This window comes from Rhinolophus hipposideros (genome assembly GCF_964194185.1).
Source record: "Rhinolophus hipposideros genome assembly, chromosome: 23".
NCBI lineage: Eukaryota > Metazoa > Chordata > Mammalia > Chiroptera > Rhinolophidae > Rhinolophus > Rhinolophus hipposideros.
In genome coordinates this window covers 19,959,217-19,979,318 of record NC_138069.1, presented here as the reverse complement: position 1 = coordinate 19,979,318, position 20,102 = coordinate 19,959,217, and the positions used below count along the sequence as shown (strand labels likewise).

The 20,102-nt window shown below is 40.6% G+C and overlaps 1 protein-coding gene across 1 annotated transcript; it reads left to right on the top strand.

The window, feature by feature from the left end:
- Positions 1-495: 495 nt before the first annotated feature.
- GRXCR2 (glutaredoxin and cysteine rich domain containing 2) lies at positions 496-13,780 on the top strand (the record flags this gene model as incomplete). Its single annotated transcript, XM_081035403.1, has 3 exons — positions 496-831; positions 6,503-6,730; positions 12,368-13,780. The coding sequence occupies 3 exons, from the start codon at positions 496-498 to the stop codon at positions 12,548-12,550; spliced, it is 747 nt and encodes a 248-aa protein (XP_080891529.1). The 3' UTR covers positions 12,551-13,780.
- Positions 13,781-20,102: the final 6,322 nt, after the last annotated feature.

Sequence of the window (20,102 nt, the reverse complement as noted above, 5' to 3'; positions counted from 1 at the left end):
TCTGTAAATCAAGGATAATAATACTTTCATTGTAGGATTATTGTGAGGACGAAGTAAGATAATGCATGTAAAAATCTCTGGCACTTATAAATGCTTATTAGGTCATAGCTGTTGGTCAGAATAACAAGACATTTGCTAATCGACTGAGTAACTGATCCTTCTTGAATTGGTACGTGTTCCATCTAAATAAACCTACTCATGCTCAGGGTAAGAAAAACCCGGGCTGGGGTGAGATTCTGGGTGAGTTTGGGATTCAGAGGGGACCCAATCTTATCTTATGCTCCTTCCACTCCATAAACCCTCAGTCACCTGCCTTTGCATGAGGGTCTGTCAATATTTAATGTGTGGTGTCAGTTGCTGTAAGCTGAGCATATCCCAGCAGCAACTTGAATTAATTATATGCAGGAGGAGAGAAAATAAAGTGCCTTTTTCTCAGAGCTCCAAGTTTCTCTGGCTACACTGAAGCCTGGAAACCACAGGGGGACATTTCTGCTGATGGAGGACCCTGAGAAGAAGCTCAACCAGAAGAGTGACGGCAAACCCCGGAAAGTACGATTTAAAATCTCTTCCTCCTACAGTGGCCGAGTGTTGAAGCAGGTCTTTGAGGATGGGCAGGAGTTAGAGTCGCCAAAGGAAGAATACCCTCACAGTTTTCTCCAAGAGTCCCTTGAACCAATGGATGGTGTTTACGGGTCTGGGGAAGCCCCCAAACCCCGACCATACTCTCCTAAGCTGACTGCTCAAAGGATCAGCGTGTTTAGAGAGGGCAATGCCTACACTTTGGCGGGCAGCCAGCCTTTCTTCAATGATTACAAGGCAAATGACCATAAGGTTGGTATTGTGCATGGCGTAGAAGCTTTAAGGAAGAAAGTGTGTTTAGAGAAACACCTGAATGTTTCAAATTTGTATCATGCTCGGGTACCAATGAGGGCTGTCGGTGCACCACAAGGGAAGTCGCTGTTAGAGTAATATTCCTGAGACAAAAATAACATGCTTGTTGACTACTTATTGGAAAGTGCAATAAGCATAAATCGTATTCAAATTCCATCCAGGGTAAAAAATTGTAATTGGGTCTTTGGCTGGGTTATCTTAGTAAGTAAATTAAATAGACGTACAGTGATTTTCAGGTCACCAGACTGCTGTTTTAGAAAATTAGGCAACAACAGGTTGTCTTGTTTCCTGAAAGAGCTAAGTGTTTGAAGGTGCTCATTTTATTCCAGGCAATTATTCAGCTTTTTGTTTATCTATGTCCTGGTGTTTTCCCCTTACCTCCCTCTTGCCGCCTGCTTTTAAAAAAAGTCTGTCTGACTGTTAGTTTATGTATTTTGTCTTTTCATTCCTCAGCATCATGAACACTGGGTAGGTGGAGTCCTGGCAAGAGATGGTAAAGAGCAAATCAACCAGAGGAAATGTTACATGGGGAAGAAGTTTGAGCTAACAGTTCAGTTGAAACATGTATTTTATTTGTGGGTTTCAATTATCTTCCCCAGTACCATGGATAGTTAAAAGCCAATACATGAATTTTTCTAAGTTAGAAGAACCTGAATATCGATCTATCTATCTATACACACACACACACACACACACACACACACACACGTATATATATGTCTATATGTATATATATGTATATATATGTATATATATGTATATGTGTATATATGTATATATATATGTCTTTTAAAAAATTAAATACAATTATATAATATACCAGGTTATTAATGAATAGCATACCAAGATTTGTTCTCGCCTTTAAAGTGTGAAATTCAGATAATTACTCTCTAATAATTTTTATTGGTAGTTTCCCAAGGAAACAGATAACATATCTATAGCAGACAAATGTATTGGCCTTGCTAGCATTGATAAAAGTATAGTTATGGGCATGTCTGCATTTATCAAATATAGTGCCAGGGTTTTTTCGAATTAAGGGGGCTGTAATGGACAGTTCCTCATGTTAGGGGAATGACTTTTGCATTACAAAGTATGAGCACATATTATCTCATTAGGTCTTCACCATAGCCTACAGTAGAAAGGCTTATTATAGTTATTCCCATTTTGCAGATGAGGAAAATTGAGTGCCAAGTTGTTAAGGGGCCCACACAATATTATAGAATCAGAATAAGAACCTGCGTCTTCTTATTCCCCATGCTTTTTGCTCTATGAAATGCTCTTTTTTAGAGAGTAAGATCATTAACAATAATGTTGATGATATTAAGTTACTACTTATTGAGTGCTTATTATGTCCTAGGTACTTAGCTATGTCTTGTACTTATAGTATCTCTTGTTACCTAAACTTTATTTGTAGGTTTAGAATTTACAAAGTTGTAGTTTATACAATACCTTGTACAAGGCCACAGTAGATAATATTGGACTGCTTGACCTTCGTAAGTCATGTGTCAAACTTGACATTTATGTAAATGTATGATTAGGCATGGGTTTATAAAATCAGATAACTGAGTTTTCCTGACAGTGTAGCACAGTTGGTTTAAACACAGTATCCCAGAGACCATATTCAGGATCAGATTCCTGTATGGTTCAGTTATCCTTGTTTTCTTTGTTGCCTACATCCCAACCCAGCTAGCCTCTAGGTATGAGAGTGGCCAGGATGGATTCGTACAGCTCCATCCACTGAAACAGGTTGTCAATGTGGTATTTATGAAAAGTAAGGAAATGAGAGCTGGGAAGTCATGAATTTTCAATAGTGAATCCAATTATAAAATAACCCCTAGTAAATATTGGCTATGAGGCAATTTGGGTAGCAGTTAAGCACAATAATGAAAAGTAAAGGCTCTGAACAGATACAGTAGTACCTCGGTTTTCAAACCTCTCTGTTGGTGAACATTTTGGTTTATGAATGCTGTAAACCCGGAAGTAAATGCTTTGGTTTTTGAACATGTCTCAGAAGTCGAACATGTCACACGGCTTCCACTGAGTGCAAGATCCTGAGGCCTAGCTGTTGGCGGTTTTCGAACGTTTCAGAACTCGTGGATTACATTAGAAAACCGATATACCACTGTATTTGTATACCCATGTTCATAGCAGCTTTATTCACAATTGTGTATACGTACAATTGAATATTATTCAACCTTGGAAAGGAAGGAAAGTCTGTTCCATGCTACAACATGGATGAAACCTGAAGACATTATGCAACGTGAATTAAGCCAGTCACAAAAAGACAATTGTTATGATACCACTTATTTGAGGTACCTAGAGCAGTCAGATTTATAGAGACAGAAAGTAGAATGGTGGTTGCCAGAGGCTTGGGGAAGGGGTGTTACTGTTTAATGGGTACAGAGTTTCAGTTTGGGAATAAGAAAAAAGTTCTGGAGATGCATGGTGGTGATGGTTACTCAACAGTGTGAATGTACCTAATGCCACTGAACTGTATACTTAGAAATGGTTAAAACGATAAATTTTACGTTACATATATTTTACTACATTAAAAACAATTACATATATATGTATATATACATATGTGTATATATATATATATATTTAAAACAAGGTCTCTAATGTCAGTTAAATCTGAGCTTGATGTCCATTTTACCTACTTTCTGTGTGAGCTTGGGCAAGCCACTTGATCTTGCTGAGTTTCAATGTCATAATCTGTGAAATGAGGGTAATAAACGTACCAGTTTACAAAGATTGTTGTGGTGATTAAAAAGAAATAATACGTAAGAAGCACTTAGCATTGTTCCTGGCACATTGTATACGCTCAGTAAATGTTACCTACCATTGTGATAATCACCAGGTTTTTATGGAAGAAATATTGAGTCTTTTAAGATTTTATGTGATGGATAGAGAAAGCAGTTACAAACAATCAAATATTTTAAGGAATTGAAACTGATGTTTATATAGAAGTTTCATTTAAAAAATGGCAGGGAAAGGAAGGGACGTAACACTTACTTAAGGCCCATGTTATACATGCTATGTAATTTCATCTTCACGAGAATCCTACGAGAAAGAATTTTGCAAATTGGGAAAATAGAAGTTCACAGGGGTTGAATAACTTGCAAATCTCATGCAGCTGTCAAATAACATTTGAATAAAATTTCAACTCAGGTCTGTCTGCCTCCACAGCTCCCTGAGTTAGTAGCACCCAGTGAGATGCTTCTGTACGTAAACACAGAGCAGTGGGAAGGTTTTAGGGTGGCTGAATAGCAATCTTGGCACATTGCCATAGATATTAGAGTATTTGTGAATGCTCAGTCACATAGGGTACCATTCTGGACACTGTGGAAGGAAACAAACAAGTTCCTGGCTCCATCCTGTCCCCCTATAATGTCAGAGTGGGTGTTCCACACAGGTGATTGGATGTAATCAGATGATGTGAACTTTAGTTACACCTGGAGAGTTTCCTTAGACACAAGGAAGAACTTGGCTGTCAGGGTGACTGAAACTTAAATACACCGTGAGGGTGGTTTGGGACCTTCCACCTTTGGAATACGTTAAAAATAAATTTACTCTCCTGGGTGTTTCAGACGTTGACCAGCTTAGAGGCAGAAGGTTGAACCAAATGACTGTAGACATTTTTTTTTTTAGTATATTGAGAGTTGTGCCTTGAAAATAACCAGCTGGAGATGCGAGAAAAGCTCCCTAGTAACTGAACCTCTTCAGCTATTACTGGAAGTGGAAATGGAACCTTCCAAAAGTGCCACCATCTTTATCTTCTGATGTTCAGAAACTGATAGTCCAGAGTGTGAAACAGGAACCCAGCATGCATCAAACAATAGGAAATGGAAGCTGCCACATGATCCCTAGAAGAGAGGGAGAGAGAACAGGGCCAGGTAGGAAGCTTGTGGCTTCATAAATAATTATTGAAAACTCTGGATGTTTCAAGGAAGAAGACCTGAATATTGAAGTCCTGCACAGGCCAGATTGTGATTACATGCATGAGGGCTTTAAATATGAGACTGCTTAAGGGTAGCATGGAAGTAGATTTGCTTGATGTAGTTCTATAAAAGCAGGGCGAAATATTTCATGCTGAGGCATTTAGCTGTGTAGCATGATTGTGCATGCACTCCTGAAAAAACAGTCTTTAGTAATAACAGCAGTAACAATGTTCACTGTTTGGGTGGCATCTTCAGCTTTTGCAAACCCTGTTTTATGTGTTCTTCATGGTACCTCCGCCCCTAGAAGGTGATATAATTAGGCTCGGGGGTGAGAGTCAAGATATTTAATCGCTCAATTGGCCCAGCAGAGTGTTGGGCTGGGGTCTGGACACCTGGGGTCTTAACTCCTATGTTACTGTTTTTTTTGGGGGGATTTTAGAGGCTCCCTGAAGAGAGGCTGGGTAACAGGAGGGCACTCAGAAGTCTCAGGACAGCACCTATTTACCACCCAGTGTGGAAGTATTTCTATATTATAATCACTAGTGTGTCTGTGGTGGTGCCTACCAGTTAGATGGCAGCCCATTTGCAGATGGGCAAACTGAGAGGTCAGATGACTCTCCCGTATCTCACTGTTGATGACCAGTAGAGTTGGGATCCAGCATTATACTCTCTGCAAGCTGTCCTCGCTCTGGGAAGAAATACGTGTTCTTAGTTATGTAATCCCTAAACATTTACTGTTATGCTTCTCTAGTGTATTGTCCGATTATTCCTCAGCAAATGATGAAGAAACACATGAGAAATCCACGCAAGGGAACATACACTATTAATAACGATGCTATTGACGTATATTTATTGACATGAAAATAATTCGTGTTGCAGAAATAATGAAAAACAAGTTATTACAAAATATGTAAATATATTATACATGAATATGTATAAATAAATACAATTATCTCATATGTTGGGGGGAAAGTGCTTGTGAATAATTCAGTGTAGGTGTTAAGAACATGGATGTTAGACTGAGAATTCCAGCCACAGGCCCTGAGTAACTCTGTACCCTTGAGAGTCACCTAACCCCACCGAGACTTAGTCGCTTCATCTGTAAAATGTGGAAATCCCAGCATCTACCTCATAGGGATGTTTGGGGGGGATGTCAGGCAATGTTGTAAAATAGTTAGCACAAAGCCTGACACACAATAAATGGTATTAATAATAATAATAATAATAATAATAATAATAATAATAAATGCTCAATAAAATGTATCTGCCGTTATTATTATTTACGCATATAAAAAAATGTGGAGAGATATTTATTTTGAAAGGGATTTCCTTCATATTTATTAAGCACACATTGTGCCTGGCCCCACCTCAGCGGCTGTGGTATGTAGTTGGAATAAACATGCGGGGCCCCACCCTGCAGAGTCTTACACTCCAGATATGTGACTAGTTCAGCCTGAGTCAGTTACCATCAGCAGAAAGAAGAAAGGTGGTTGTCATGATTTTCAGAGAAAGCAAACAAACCAGGGGATGAACTGTAACTTTGCGGTCCGATGGGCTCACAAGTGCTGGACGGTAGATGTTCCTTCTCTTCTATTTCCTGGGATGTGGAATAGGTCCTGCAGCCTGGTGATTGCCGGTGGAGAGTCCATGCTCATTCTCCATTTCTCTAGTCCCCACCTATTATAGATTTTGGAAAGATAATCATCTACACGAATAACCTGAAAATCATTCGAACCCCAATGGACAAGAGAGACTTCATGAGGAAAATTCTCCAGAAGGAAGAGGAGGCTGAGGAAGAATGTCTGATAAGCAAAGAAGAAATCTATGGAGACAGCGAGCAGAACGATGGGCCTTTGGCAGGGACAGAAAGCACGTTCCCCCACAACCAGTACCCACAGGTGCGTCAGAGTGGTTCACTGCCCCACGCAGAGCTGGCCCTACTGCAGTAGTCTCCAAAGTGTCTTGGTTGCGTACTACTTAAGTAACAACTTTCGAATATAACTACTTAAAGACATCTAAATATTAAAGATGTGAAGGAATTTTAAGTTACTATATTTTAATGGTACATTGTTAGCAATAATAGTTGTAAGTCCATATTTCACACACTCCTACTTTTAATGTTTTCGGATGACTTCTTGTGAGATATGATCGAGTATTTATTGTTTTCACTTTGCAGTGTGGCTTAGACCATCTTGCTCTAGAGATGGAAAAACATCAGCTCTGTCCTTTTCTTACGGGTTCGCTTCTATTATTGGTGTCATCCTCAGTCCACAGTTTCCTTGAAGAACTCTTATAAAGCTGCGGGTCTTTAGATTTTTGCAGAGATAAGTTTGGTTAAAAGTAAGCATTGCCATTTGTAAATTTACTAGATCAGGCACAGGTAATCTGCATATGTTGCAATATGCTGAAAGTGAACGAATGAGCCATGACACCATTGTCACTTTACGTAACGTAAAGTGGGGTCACTTTATGTAAAGTGGGGTCATTTTACATCAGGCTTATTTCAGGGTCCTTTGGGTACATTTTTTCTGGTGACTGCCTGTCTCAGTGAGGGTGCCAGTGTCAACTCGTTTATTAAAAATTAGTATATCAATTTCTTTTGAAACTATTATTAAAGCGTAATCTCTTGCCTTCTTGAGATAAAAATATATGTAGTTCGAATGTTTTTCTCCCCACACCCTTAGAGACTCCTTCGTGCACTCCTCACCTTGGAAACCATTGCTCAGACAAGGGGAAGACTGATGGTGTTCATTAGCTCGCAGTGTTGGGTTGGGATGGCAAAAACAATTTTGATGAATTTTAAGCTAAGAGAATAAAAGCTTGAATGGCAGCAGAAATGAATTTTCTCTTTCTTTAGAGTCCATCTCTTGGGATGTGAAGCTTTCTGAGGGACTCACTCTCACCTCCCATGAGTTGATGTGACAAAATGGGCCAGAAGCTTCACTGCACTTGACTGATGTCCCCACCCTAGGAGGGTTTAGGGGACAGGAACAAGAAGATCACAACCAGACTCCAGCAAAAGACTTGTTAAAGTTCTGGTCACAGCCACTCATATCTCTTCCCAACCTGATATTGCACTTGATAAAATATTTTTAAAATGCAAATATGATCATGTCATCCCTTTGTCACCCTTTCCCCCCACCCAAAACTTTCAGTGGCCTCTCATCACTGGGGATAAAAGCAAAACTCCTCACTTGTTCTAGAAAGCACGTGTAGCCTGGCCACTCTTGGTCTCTGCAGCCTCATCTCTTACACATCTCTCCTCATTCTCTGTACCTCCAACGCACTGCCCATCTCGCCACCCCTCAGATCTTCTTTGCTCCTTCCTACTAGAGGTACCTTTCCTGTGTCTAGAATGTTCTCCAGATTCCCCACTGCCTTGTCCTCAGCCTCTGAGATCTCAGCAGAGGCAACACTCCCTCAAAAGGGCCTCCCCTGGCTTCCATGACAATAAAACCCCCAAGAAGGGACCCCTCAGGGCATCTCACACCTCTCCTCACAATTGCCATCTTATATTTATTTGTGTGATTATTTCGTTAATGTTTGTTCTCACCCACTAAGATTTGGTCTCCATGAGAACAGGGGCCATGCTTATGTTGGGTGTAACATGTTTAGTTGTTCTGTTGGCTCCCCAAAATAGAGCCTGGCATTTAATAGGTGCTCAGTAAATGTTAGTTAAATGTTTGTGGAAAGAATATTGGAATTTGGGAGCAAAGTACCAGCTGGTAAGAAGTATTTCTCCTCTGCCTTCTCTTGCCTTCTACAAAGCATTATTCAGAACCTAGTGTAACAGCAGGTAGATAACTAAACATGTGATCCAAAGCATTCCTTTCCCACTTTGAAATTCATTAATGCTATTCTTTTTCATACCATATTGTAACTTGAAGCAGCATATATTTTCAGAAGAGGGCCAGAAATTGTAAAATACAGGTCACACTGCAGCCTTGAATGAAAAAGTAACAACAGGCCTGATACAACAATTACCTTTAAATTCAATTGGGAGAGATCCATGTTTTTCAGCTGTAATGCCATAAACCAGGACAGAGGTGTGTAGCAGAAAATTGCTGTGAAAGGTTATACTTCACTTGCCTGTCCTTTAAACTTTGTTTTAAATTGCTATTTGTTTGTCCAATGCCTCATGCAGTAAATGCCCAGACAAGTTTATTCTAAAAAATAAAAAAAGGGGGTCAAAGAACACCAAAGAACCCCTTCTGACCAGGAGGCTCTTTGTGGTGTTGTATGGAAAAGGGAAGCAGCGGGGACCTTGATGAAAGAGCAGGGCAAGGCTAAAAGCCAGGCCATGCTGACCCTCTGTATTAACTGTAAAAGAAAAGGAGACGAATAATTGAATTGAGCCACAGTGAAACACGGAAGGGGAAAAAATACGGCCCTGTGTTCAGTGGATCTGAGACCATAAATCATGTGGGCTTCTGTATGCTTTATGTAATCCTGCCTTTGAAATAATAGTCGTAGTAGTAATGATAATAATAATGGTAATAATAATAAGAAGAAGAATAGCTGCCATTTATTGAGGGCCTGTGACAGCCAGGCACCATGCCCCATACTTTCCACGCAGCAGTCTATTTCATTCTCACAAGGACTCTGAGCTAAGTATTATTAGTAATCTCATTCTGTAGCTAGGAAAATAAGGATCCGAGAAGTTGAATAACTTGCCAGAGGTCATCGGAGCCAGCGGTCAAGCCCAGGTTCACCAGACTCCCAATCTCATGATCTTCACTGCTCTGCTAAGCAGCCTCCAAATTGGTGCTGGTTACCATCTTCGGGGCTACACAAGCCTTTGGATCTGCACTGAAGGCCGAGCCCCAGTTCCTTGGTCATAGAGCCAGTAAAAGGTGGTTTGGGGAGCTTTGTTCGTTCTAGAATCTAAGCTATGCTGTAAGACCTCTTAACTGTTTTCTGAGAAGAATTTTAAAAACTAAAAAGAATGGAAAACAGAAACTTATATCCTGCATGCCTTGTATAGAGTAGAGGCTCAGTAAATACTTGATTTAATGAATCATTAAATAGTTAAATGAGCATATTGAAGGTGAGTGCTTGGAGAAGGGTGGTAACCAGGGTAAGAATGGAAACTCCAGTGAAACCTCTCAGGATGCGTCAGGTAAAATTTGATAGATGATTTGTTGTTGTTCTGTACAGAAGGCTCACCAGGTCCTTCAATATCTTTCAATATCTGACCTGGCCTTTTATACAAACTAATATTTGGATCACATGTATGGCATTACGGTAGGATTTTACTGTACTTTGTTTGACAACATTGACTTATACCATTAAAATCTCACTGGGATCCAGTATAAAATAGAAAACATGTGGATTTGGCAGAAAAATGGACGGTGGCAATTTGCTTTAAGAATATTTTGGCAAATATATTCATTTCAAATACGTGAAGGGAAGAAAACCAATTTCTCCATTGTTAATATGTTAAAACATGGCAGCAATCAATAAAACATCCATCAAAGGGTACCTAGACATCATGTAGGTTTTTGTCAGTTGGATAATCACTTCCATTCCGTAAATCTAGAATAAATAAAATGTAATACCTTCTTAGGCACTTTGCAGCACGATGGAGCTATTTTGAGAACTTACGCCTCCCTTTTCAGAGATTACTTTTATTATTACGTTATAAAAGAAAGCTGTGTTAGCCGGATGGAGCCACCCAGTGGACTCTAGCTGTCTTGGTAGTTCCTAGAATTTAAGGACAAGAAGCATTCTCCAAGCTCCATTGTTTTGTTTGTTTATTCATTTGGCAAATATATGAACAGAAAATATTGTACCTGGCACTGGATGTCCAGGAAATGATGGTCCAAGGGACTAGCTCAGAGAGCTTCTTGACTAGTCAGCAGGAGCTGTCAGGACAGTATGAGACCTGCCATGCTTGGGATAGAACAGGTGGGAGGGGCTCCTGGTCCAGGGGTGTGGGTGGGCAAGGCTTCCTGGGGGAAGTGCTGCTAAGGGACATCTGAAAACAAGTAGGAGCTGGCTGGGTTGGGAGGAAGGAGAGGTCCCTGGAGACCAGCTGAAGCGAGGCTTAAGAACAAGAACAAGAGGAAAGAAGTAACTAAAAATTTAAATCAGTTGATGATATTGGGTTTTAATCTGAAGTTTATGTGTAGGGCAAGTGTGCATTAAAAGGTTCCTTGAGTGCTATGTATGTGGCAGTCACGATTGCAGGCAGCTTAATAAGATTGGTATCAGTGGGGACAACAGCCCACAAGACCAGAGGCAGCGGTCCTCACTGCATTCATGCCAGAGTTGGTGTCTAGATTAAGACTGTGGTTGTGGGGTGGAAAAAACTGGATGGATTTGAGAGATGTTTAGAAAGTCACATGGACAGGACATGGTGCTGGATCCAATTAGTATAGACCTGGTATGCCACTTATTTATTGGAAGGGTTATGGTCTATGCATGGTCTTTCACACGAGTGCAAAGGTTGCCAGTTTCCTTGAGATGTCTTAGGGGAAGAGCACGACAACAGACAAAGGGGCGTTTTTTGGAGGGTGGGAGTCGAGGACCGCAGACTTACCAACAAGGCTTGGAAGTGAACTAACTGTTATGGAGAGCCTATAATATACCAGATAATATAGTATGATATTTTCATATACTCATCTACTATTTCAGCTACTCAGAGAGGTAAGTATTATCACTCCCATTTCATAGGTAAAGAAACAGAGATTTAGAGAAGGTAAGGGAACTGTCCAAAGTGCATGATGGATGACAGAGGCAGGCCTCAGCCCAGGCTACTGACTCCTGAGCAGAGCTCTTAATCTGGGGGCTTTATCACAGTTCTCAAAGAGAACAAAGGTGAAGTATCGCAAGAAGTCAGAGCTAAGCTTCGGAGGATTGTAACATTAGTTCATTCATCCATTCAGCCTCTAAGTCACACCAAGCAGTCTTTCTTGAGCACCTACTTTGGACAACTCCAACGACGGTCTGTCAACATTTCATTAGGAGCGCTTAACTCTGGTGCTGGACCACCTCAGATCAAAACTACCTTTTCCTCTTCCAAGCTGTGTGACCCCTGGCAGATAATGGAACCTCTCAGTGTCACATTTTCCCATCTGTAACATAGGGATGATAATCCTTATACTGTCGCACTGGGATATTATGGGGATTAGATGGATCGATACAGAGAAAGCTCTTAGAACAAGCCTACTAGGCATGCTGCACGTGCTGGATATTAGTATTTGGCAGTGAGGATAATTAAGTCCTTGTCCTTGTGGAGCATACAGAAATATCATGTCAGATGATGACAAAGACGATGAAGAACCTAAAGTCACAGAATGCGAGGCATGGAACCAGGAAGTTCTCTCTTAGAGGTGTCCATCAGGGAAACCCTCTCTGGTTAAAACCGCTGTGATTATTCCACGCTCCTGGCCAGTTCCCTCAGTGGCATTTGTGGGAGGCATTTTCCTCTTAGTCTGCCCCAGCCTTTGTGGCAGCCCAGTGCTATTTTGACCTGCATGTGAACAATGGACCTGAACTGCTGCTGTAACTAAATGCTGACCCGTCTCTTGCAGGAAGGGGAGCTTCCAGAGGACAACTGTTTTCACTGCCGAGGGTCAGGCAGTGCCACCTGCTCTCTGTGCCACGGCAGCAAGTTCTCGATGCTGGCCAACAGATTTAAGGAGTCCTACCGGGCCCTGCGGTGCCCTGCCTGCAATGAGAATGGCCTGCAACCTTGCCAGATTTGCAGTCAATAGCCCGTGGCTTTGTATGTCCGCTTTTATCTCATCCTCCCTAAAGTGATTTCTAATAAACGGCCCCCCTCCTCCTTCTCCCTTTCCCAGCAAGGAAGCCACAGCGGCTGCGATCACTTCCACCACTGGCAAAACTCAATTACTTGATGACATTTCATGGGGCTAGTAACGTCTCCGTGTGGGTCTAAGTGGCAGAGGCGTTTGCGAATTAGAGTTGGCTTTGAAACTGGTTCTAAAATTATCCTCCCAGGACCATGTGCGTGTATCTCCCTCGACTTAGCTCAGTTTTCTCCTTGCGCTAGCAAACCAATAAATGTACACTTCAGACAGCAGGTTGAAGTCGTTTTCTGGTTGGGAGTTATTTTGCAAACTTATGCAGTGAGAAAGGAATGGAAAAGGTAGGTTTTTGATGAACTGAATTCCTGTTGATTATAATGCATTTCAGATCGTCATTGGTCACATTGAATTTTTAATTAAGCGGAAGAGGGAAGGGATGCCCAATGCCCGAGTGTACAATCAGGCCACTGAAAACAAAACAGTATGTATGCGCTTTGTGCTGAAGACAGGCCAGCTGAGGAGGCCTTTCTTTCAATGTCTTGAGTCTCTCCTGTGTGATGTGCGTGGATAATATTCATGCAGGCGACAAGCAATTTCCTTCTTAGGATGAGATAAGAAGACATTTCTGCATGCCTCTAAACTACTGCGGATATAAGCCAAGTCAAAGCTATTGATGATAAATTTGGTGCTTAAGTATTTGTGGGTAATATGACTTCTTCCAGTCCCTGAATTATTACCAAATAAATAAATCAATTTTAAGTCTAAGATATAGCCACGATCTCTTCATAAAAGACTGCATATTTTCTAGGTATCTATTGGAAACCTCTAAACGAAAAACTAACCAAGGCTGATTTTTAACAATTATCTTTTTACTGTCTACAAATACACATATGAAGGATAATTCTGTCCTCTTAAAGTTGGTTATAAAATTAGAAAGATACTTTTATTAATGAACTTTTGTAGCTCTAATGCCCACTCCCCCTGAGAATAACACTGTAAAATCTGTTATCTGTTGAGAGACATTGCTTTTCTATGATAATTATTTAGATTTTCATAACTTAAGTTTTTCAAGATTTGTTTGTTATTCTGTAATATTCAGCTATTAAAATAACTCACCGGTGTAATGCTTTTCAGGCAATATAAATACTTCTAATAAAAAGATTAAAATATTTTTCGAAGACATGATAATTTGTCCCATCCTCACTTAGCTAGAATATTACAATGATTGCTACCGACTTTCTTTGCTTCTGTACTTAACTATTTCCTGACTATTTATATTTTCTCCCAGCTGTTGACTCTTCTGTCTTTCCAGAATATCCGAAGCAGGACTAGTGTTGAGAGACCTTTAAGTGTATTCCTCTGCTTTTTGACCAGGACATTCGAGGACAAATCCTGTTAGAGCCCTGCATACAGGAAGTGCAGGACAATATTGCTAAGTGCTTGATGTGCAGTGTTACCCAGTGGGCACCTGCCCTTTGGTATCTCATGGGACTTAGAGTTTCAGTGGAGGAGTTTCAGATGTGTAACTAGATAACTACAGTATAGTGTGCCAAGTTCTGGGACCATGCGATTACAGAGAATGTTGGAAAGATATAGAAGAGGCACCTAATGTAGGCTGAGTGGAGTTAGAGAGAAAAGGAAGAGGTATAAGCAATGTTTCTTTTCCTGCCCTTTCCCTACGCTCTTAAGAGGCTTTAATACTTTTCATCCCATAATAAATACATTTACTAGTGATTACATTTATTTATTCAGTCAACAAACATTTATTGAGCACTGGGGCTATATCAGTAGACAAAACAGACAAAATTCTGGCTTACATTTTTGTGGGGGGGATATTGACAACATATATACATATATTTAGAGACAACTAAAATATATAGAATAAGATATATTTGCATTTGATAAAACTATATGTATATATATATATAATGTATAATGTATTAGAAAAGGATAAATGCTTTGATGAAAAATAAAACAATAAGGGGGATTAGGAGTTGGGAGGGGTTGCAGTTTTAAATTCGTTTTCAGGGGAGTGCCATTGAGAAGGTGTCCTTTAAATGAAGACCTACAGGAGATGAGGGAGTGAGTTGTGAAAGCATCTGGGGTATGATTATCCCAGGCAAAGGAAACAGCATGTGCTAGACCCGTGGGAAGAAGGGCCTGGCATGTTTGCAGAGCAGCAAAGGAGCTTGTGTAGCTGGAGTGCCCTGAGTAAGATGACAAGTGGTAGGGAATGAGGTCAGAAGGAAGGTGCATAAGTGTTGGTGCAAGGGGGTGCCTTCCTTGGAAGTCATTGTAGGGACCTGGGTTTTACTGTGCTTGAGGTGCTGCTCTGGATAGGGTCTGTTTTTTGTCAATCCCAGCCCCTCTCCTTCTATACCCTCCTCTTCTCGCTGGTGCAGGAGACTTGCAAACTACATTTCCCAGACTCCCTTGCCCACTGGCTTCCTGTTAGGTTCTGCCACTGGGAGGTACTGGCAGGACTGGAAGATGGGAAGAATGAAGAGCTTTCCTTTTATTTCAGAGGAGGGTCCTGGCAACCTTTCCCACAAGGCAGCTGTCTTAGCAGCAACAGCTGCTGGGAATACTTGCTCAGGCCGCTCCATTCCAACAGTGGTCAGAGCAGTGGCTCTGATTGTAGGTTTGATGCAACACCAGTTTTCCCTCTTGTTCCTCCAGCCTAAGCGGGTAGGGGCTTCCTGCAGTTACCAATCTTTTTAATCAACTCCTGATAATATATATTCCCTCTCTTTGAAATGTTTAGACTGGTTTCTGGTTTCACAATTGGATGCCAACTGATACAAATGTTTTGAGGAGGGGAGGGTCATGACCTGGTTTATGTTTTAGCACGCCATTCTGGCTGCTGTGTTGAAAGAAGACACTATGGGACCAAAGTGAAAGTGGGAGCCCAGTTAGGAGACCATTGCAGGAATCCTGGTGACAGCTAATGGTGACCTGGGCCAGTGTGGTACCAGTGGAAGTGGTAAAAGTGGGTGGATTTTGGATATATTTTGAGGGTAGAGCCATAGGGTCTGCCTACTGTCCTTTGTACCCAGAAATAGTGCCTCTGATCTGTATGCAAAACATATCTGAGTTCTTTATTTACTAGTGGACATAAGTTTGCACTAAAATATCCACTTCCTGATTGTGAACTGGAAAACATTGTCAGTGGTTTGGGCAACATCAGGGTAAGGTTAGGGCCAGGTTAGCCAATTGGTACCCCTACGACTACAAGACTTCAGAACTAGAAACAAACATGAAGGTTAAAAATATCATAGTGATGCTGTGATTAACACAATGTTATATCCTTTTGAAACTTCAAAAACACTTTTAAATGAATATATGTTTTCAAAAGATCTACCCATTTGTTTATTCATTGAGCAATTTTTCACTCACTATCTATTAGGTTGGTGCAAAACTAATTGCAGTTTCAAAGCTTCAAAATAATTGCAAAAATTGCAATTACTTTTGGCACCAATCTAATATTATGTTCCAGGCATGTGTAGTGGGTCCTCAGGATACAAAGATGGAAATATACTTAGTATTTATCATTAATGAACTAACAGTCTTGGACCTCTAGTCAGCATAATACTGGAATCTGGCCTTACAAACTGGGGAGGACACCATTACTACCCTTTGCTGCTTACTCCAGTGACTCTCAGTTCCTCTGCTTGCCCAGATTAGCTGGGCCTGCTGTCGGGGCTGTATTACAGAATTTGTTCATTTATTTTAGCAGTATGTATCAGCTGCACTGTGTGCAGGACACTGTTCTAATCACTTTACACTTACAGACTCCTTGTATCATCCTAACAACTGAATTAATTTACTTAGTCCCACACATGCTGTTCCTTTCCAAGTCACATCCACCCAGACTCTAAACATGCAGGCCCTTTCTGTGATCCTCACAAACATCTTGCCCTACTAGGCCTTTGTGAAAGTAACAAACTGTACCGGACATGGGGGAAATACCTAGGGGGCTGATGTTGTATTATAGTAATGAGACAACTTAACAAGCTTTCTTTTGCTGACTGGACTGGCCACTTACAACCATCCTGCTTGTTTTCTTTTCTGCCTTTCAAACATCCCGGTGTACTTTCTATTCTTACTCTGGTAGGCAGAATAACTCATCTTTATGGCCCCTATTCCCCAGTGGGGCTTGGCCTCTAGGCTTATCTATGCCTTCACACACAAAGATCTGCTAAGCCAGGAGGTTTCTTTTACAGACCCCACCCTTCTGGGAAGACATTTGTGGTTTGAAATGGCTCTATCTTCCCTTTCCTGCCTGTCTCCGGGATTCTGTGGGGTGAGGAGGGCTGAGTTCATATGCCTTAAACCTTTGCTCCTAGAACAACTCTGCTTTTTTTTCCTGTTTGTATTTTGGCTTGCAGGTAAGATCCCTTTTGAAAAGGGAGTTGCACATTTAGTTTTTGAAATCCACATTAAGCATTAACTCTGTAATCAGTAATTTACCTTTCTAAATTAAACTGGTCAAAGACATCAATTAAGCTTAAGTTTGTGGGAAAGATGATGTTGTTTTTATTCTACTAAGTCTTCGACAGATATGAATTGCTTGCTCTGATAGTGTATTCATTCATATCAGTGCCAGTGACATTTATAAAAGATTTCTGTGGTTCACTAGACCTTAATCTGAGTGAATTTTATGATACAGGTAAATATGAAAGAAATGTTCGCAGTTGTTTTCATCACCTGTTCCCATTAGTTGCATCTCATTTTTTAATTAAACACAGTAATTATAGAGAGTTCACATTGATGCAATTATGTGAGAAAGAAGTGCAGTTGTGTTAGTTTCAGAATTATGGTATATAATTACTGCTTGTGTTAAAGGACATGTAAAACCCAGAGAAGACAAGACCTGGAACCGTAATACAGTAGAAATTCCTCATTGCTTGATGGTGGGGGAGTGGGGGCAGGAGGTGGGAGTGTGGCTGTTAAATCAGGCTTTGACAAAATAGAGTCAATGTTTATCTCTTTTAACACTATGAGCTTCCTTTTTGTGCAGCCCCCATAGTATCACTTTTATCCAGCTCCCAAGTACTTCTTCCCCTATTAATGATTATTTCTCAGAAGATTGGGGCCATGAATTCACACTAAAATGTGAATGGCTAATCGATTATTGACCATATCTGCTTTTTAGGTTCAAAATGTTATATTTTTCAAGGCCTCCTATGAGTCAGGCCATGGGCAAGACACAAGAAGCCAGAAGATGAAACAGACATAGTATCTTCTCTTAGGGACATGATAACCTCACAGAAAACCAGAGATTTAAACAAATATTTGGAAAATAAAATGGTAAGTTCCCTGGGAGGGGAAGAGACTACAGAGTGGTTAACTCTTCTTTGATTGTTGGTCTCCTGCATTCAGCTATGAGCTCCTTCAGGGCATGAAGTGTGCCTCATCTGTCATCTTAGCATCTCCCACAGTGTCTGGTGCATGGAAGGTATTCAATAAATACTGGGTGATTTGGTGTTTTCAGAGATATGACACTTGGTTGCATACAAAAGGGCCTCAGTGTACTGTTGCCGTATGGGCCAATGCCTTGGGAAAAATTCACAGGTCGACAGCTTCTAAAGAGGCTCCCAAGGAACCTCATTTCCTGCTATTGCTGCCCCCGTGCAACTCCCTTCAGCGTGAACTAGACATAGTGACTTGCTTCTCACAACAGGATATGGCAAAAAGGATGGGATGTCACCTCTGAGATTGGGTTATAAAAGACTATGACTCTTTCTCCGGCCTTTCTTGCTTGCTCACCTGACAAAGCCAGCTGCCATGTTGTGAGCTGTCTATGGAAAGGTCCACATGGCAAGAAACAGGGGGTGGCTTCCAGCCAACAGCCAGGGAGGAGCTGAGGCCTTCAGTCCCGCAACTCACTAGGAACTAACTGAATCTTGCCAACCATGACAAAAGTGAGCTTGGAAGGGGCTCCTTCCCTAGTTGAGCTTGAGACTCAGCCATGGCTGACATCTTAATCACAGCCTTGTGACAGACCTGGCGCCAGAAACATTCAGCTAAGTTCTACCCAGATCCCTGACTTGTGGGTTGATAAACTGTGACGTAATAAATGTTGTTTTAAGCCAGGAAGTTTGGGGATCATTTGTTACCTAAGGATAGGTAACCAACACAAGGTAAGACTACCTTCCGTCTAGGTCCTTATTGATAGATGCTTTTGTGTCCAAAGGGGTTTTCCATGGAGAAGAATACTCACAATCATTCGTTCTTTGTTTAATGCTCAATTTATTAAGCTCGTGAATCTAATACTCAAAACTGAAAACCAATTTTTCTTGGGGCCTTTAAACATTGATCACAAATTTATTAAGCATATCATTTTAAAGAATTTAAACTAACTGAGAATGCCGGACCATTTACTTCAGAACATTAATTCATAAACATAACAAACAAAGATTACTGAATTTATTGCTATAGTTTCACTTAAATCTACTCTAAAACATCAATATGATGGATTTAATGCCTTTCTCATTTCTGTTTTTGTTTTTCTATGTTGTTTTGATGTACCTTCCAGGTTGCAGTATTATTATTTTTATTCCTCTCTGTGGGTCACAAAATTCTTCTCAGATCCCAAAGAAAGATTACCTTATTAGGACAGCCTAGATCGCAGGACTTGGTTTATTGATTATTAGCATTAGATTTAATCTCCTAGAAGTTGAGAGATTGAATCTGTGTAGTTGGCGTCCCTTTGTAGGTCATCTGGCTAATACAGTATACTGGCAAACACTGTGGAACCCTCTTTCTGGTCGGTTATTGTGGGTGCCCACCCATGCTGAATAGTCCTTCTGCATCTTGGCATTTACTTTTGCTGAGACTATTTGGCTTACAGTATCCAATGTTTAGCTCTCAGATAGAAATAGGCATATGACTGTGCTCTATAAACATACAAGATTAAAAGAAGAAATATTAAATCCTCCTAATTATTAAAATAAAAAAACAAACATGGTCTATTATATTCACCGTTTTCCATTACAATGACCTTTTGGGCAGACTTCATATCAACTTTTCTATTTTAAGTCATTGAATTCATGGCCTTTCATAAGACTCATCTTGTCCTATAAACCATAACAATGATGGTAATGGTGGTGGTGATGATGGTGGTGATAGTGATTTTGAAACTTAAACGTAACTTCATCTTAAGAGACGTAGCACCTCTTTTTTTTTTTTAAATGGGCAAGACTAAACTGTAGTGCCTAGGGATGCACATTTGGGTGATAAAAACCACAAAAAATACAAGAAAGTCATTATTATAAAAGGATATGCAGAAAAGAAAGGGTTGGGATGGAAATGGCGCTTATGGAAGGAACTTATGGGATGGGTAGCCAAGTTCTGCTTTTTGACCTGGGCATGCATTTGATGTGTGTGTGTGTGTGTGTGTGTGTGTGTGTGTGTGTGTGTGTGTTTGTGTGTGTGTTATCTATGCTTTATTTTTATAATAAAATTTTTATTTAAAAATATTGTCACCATTAGTCAG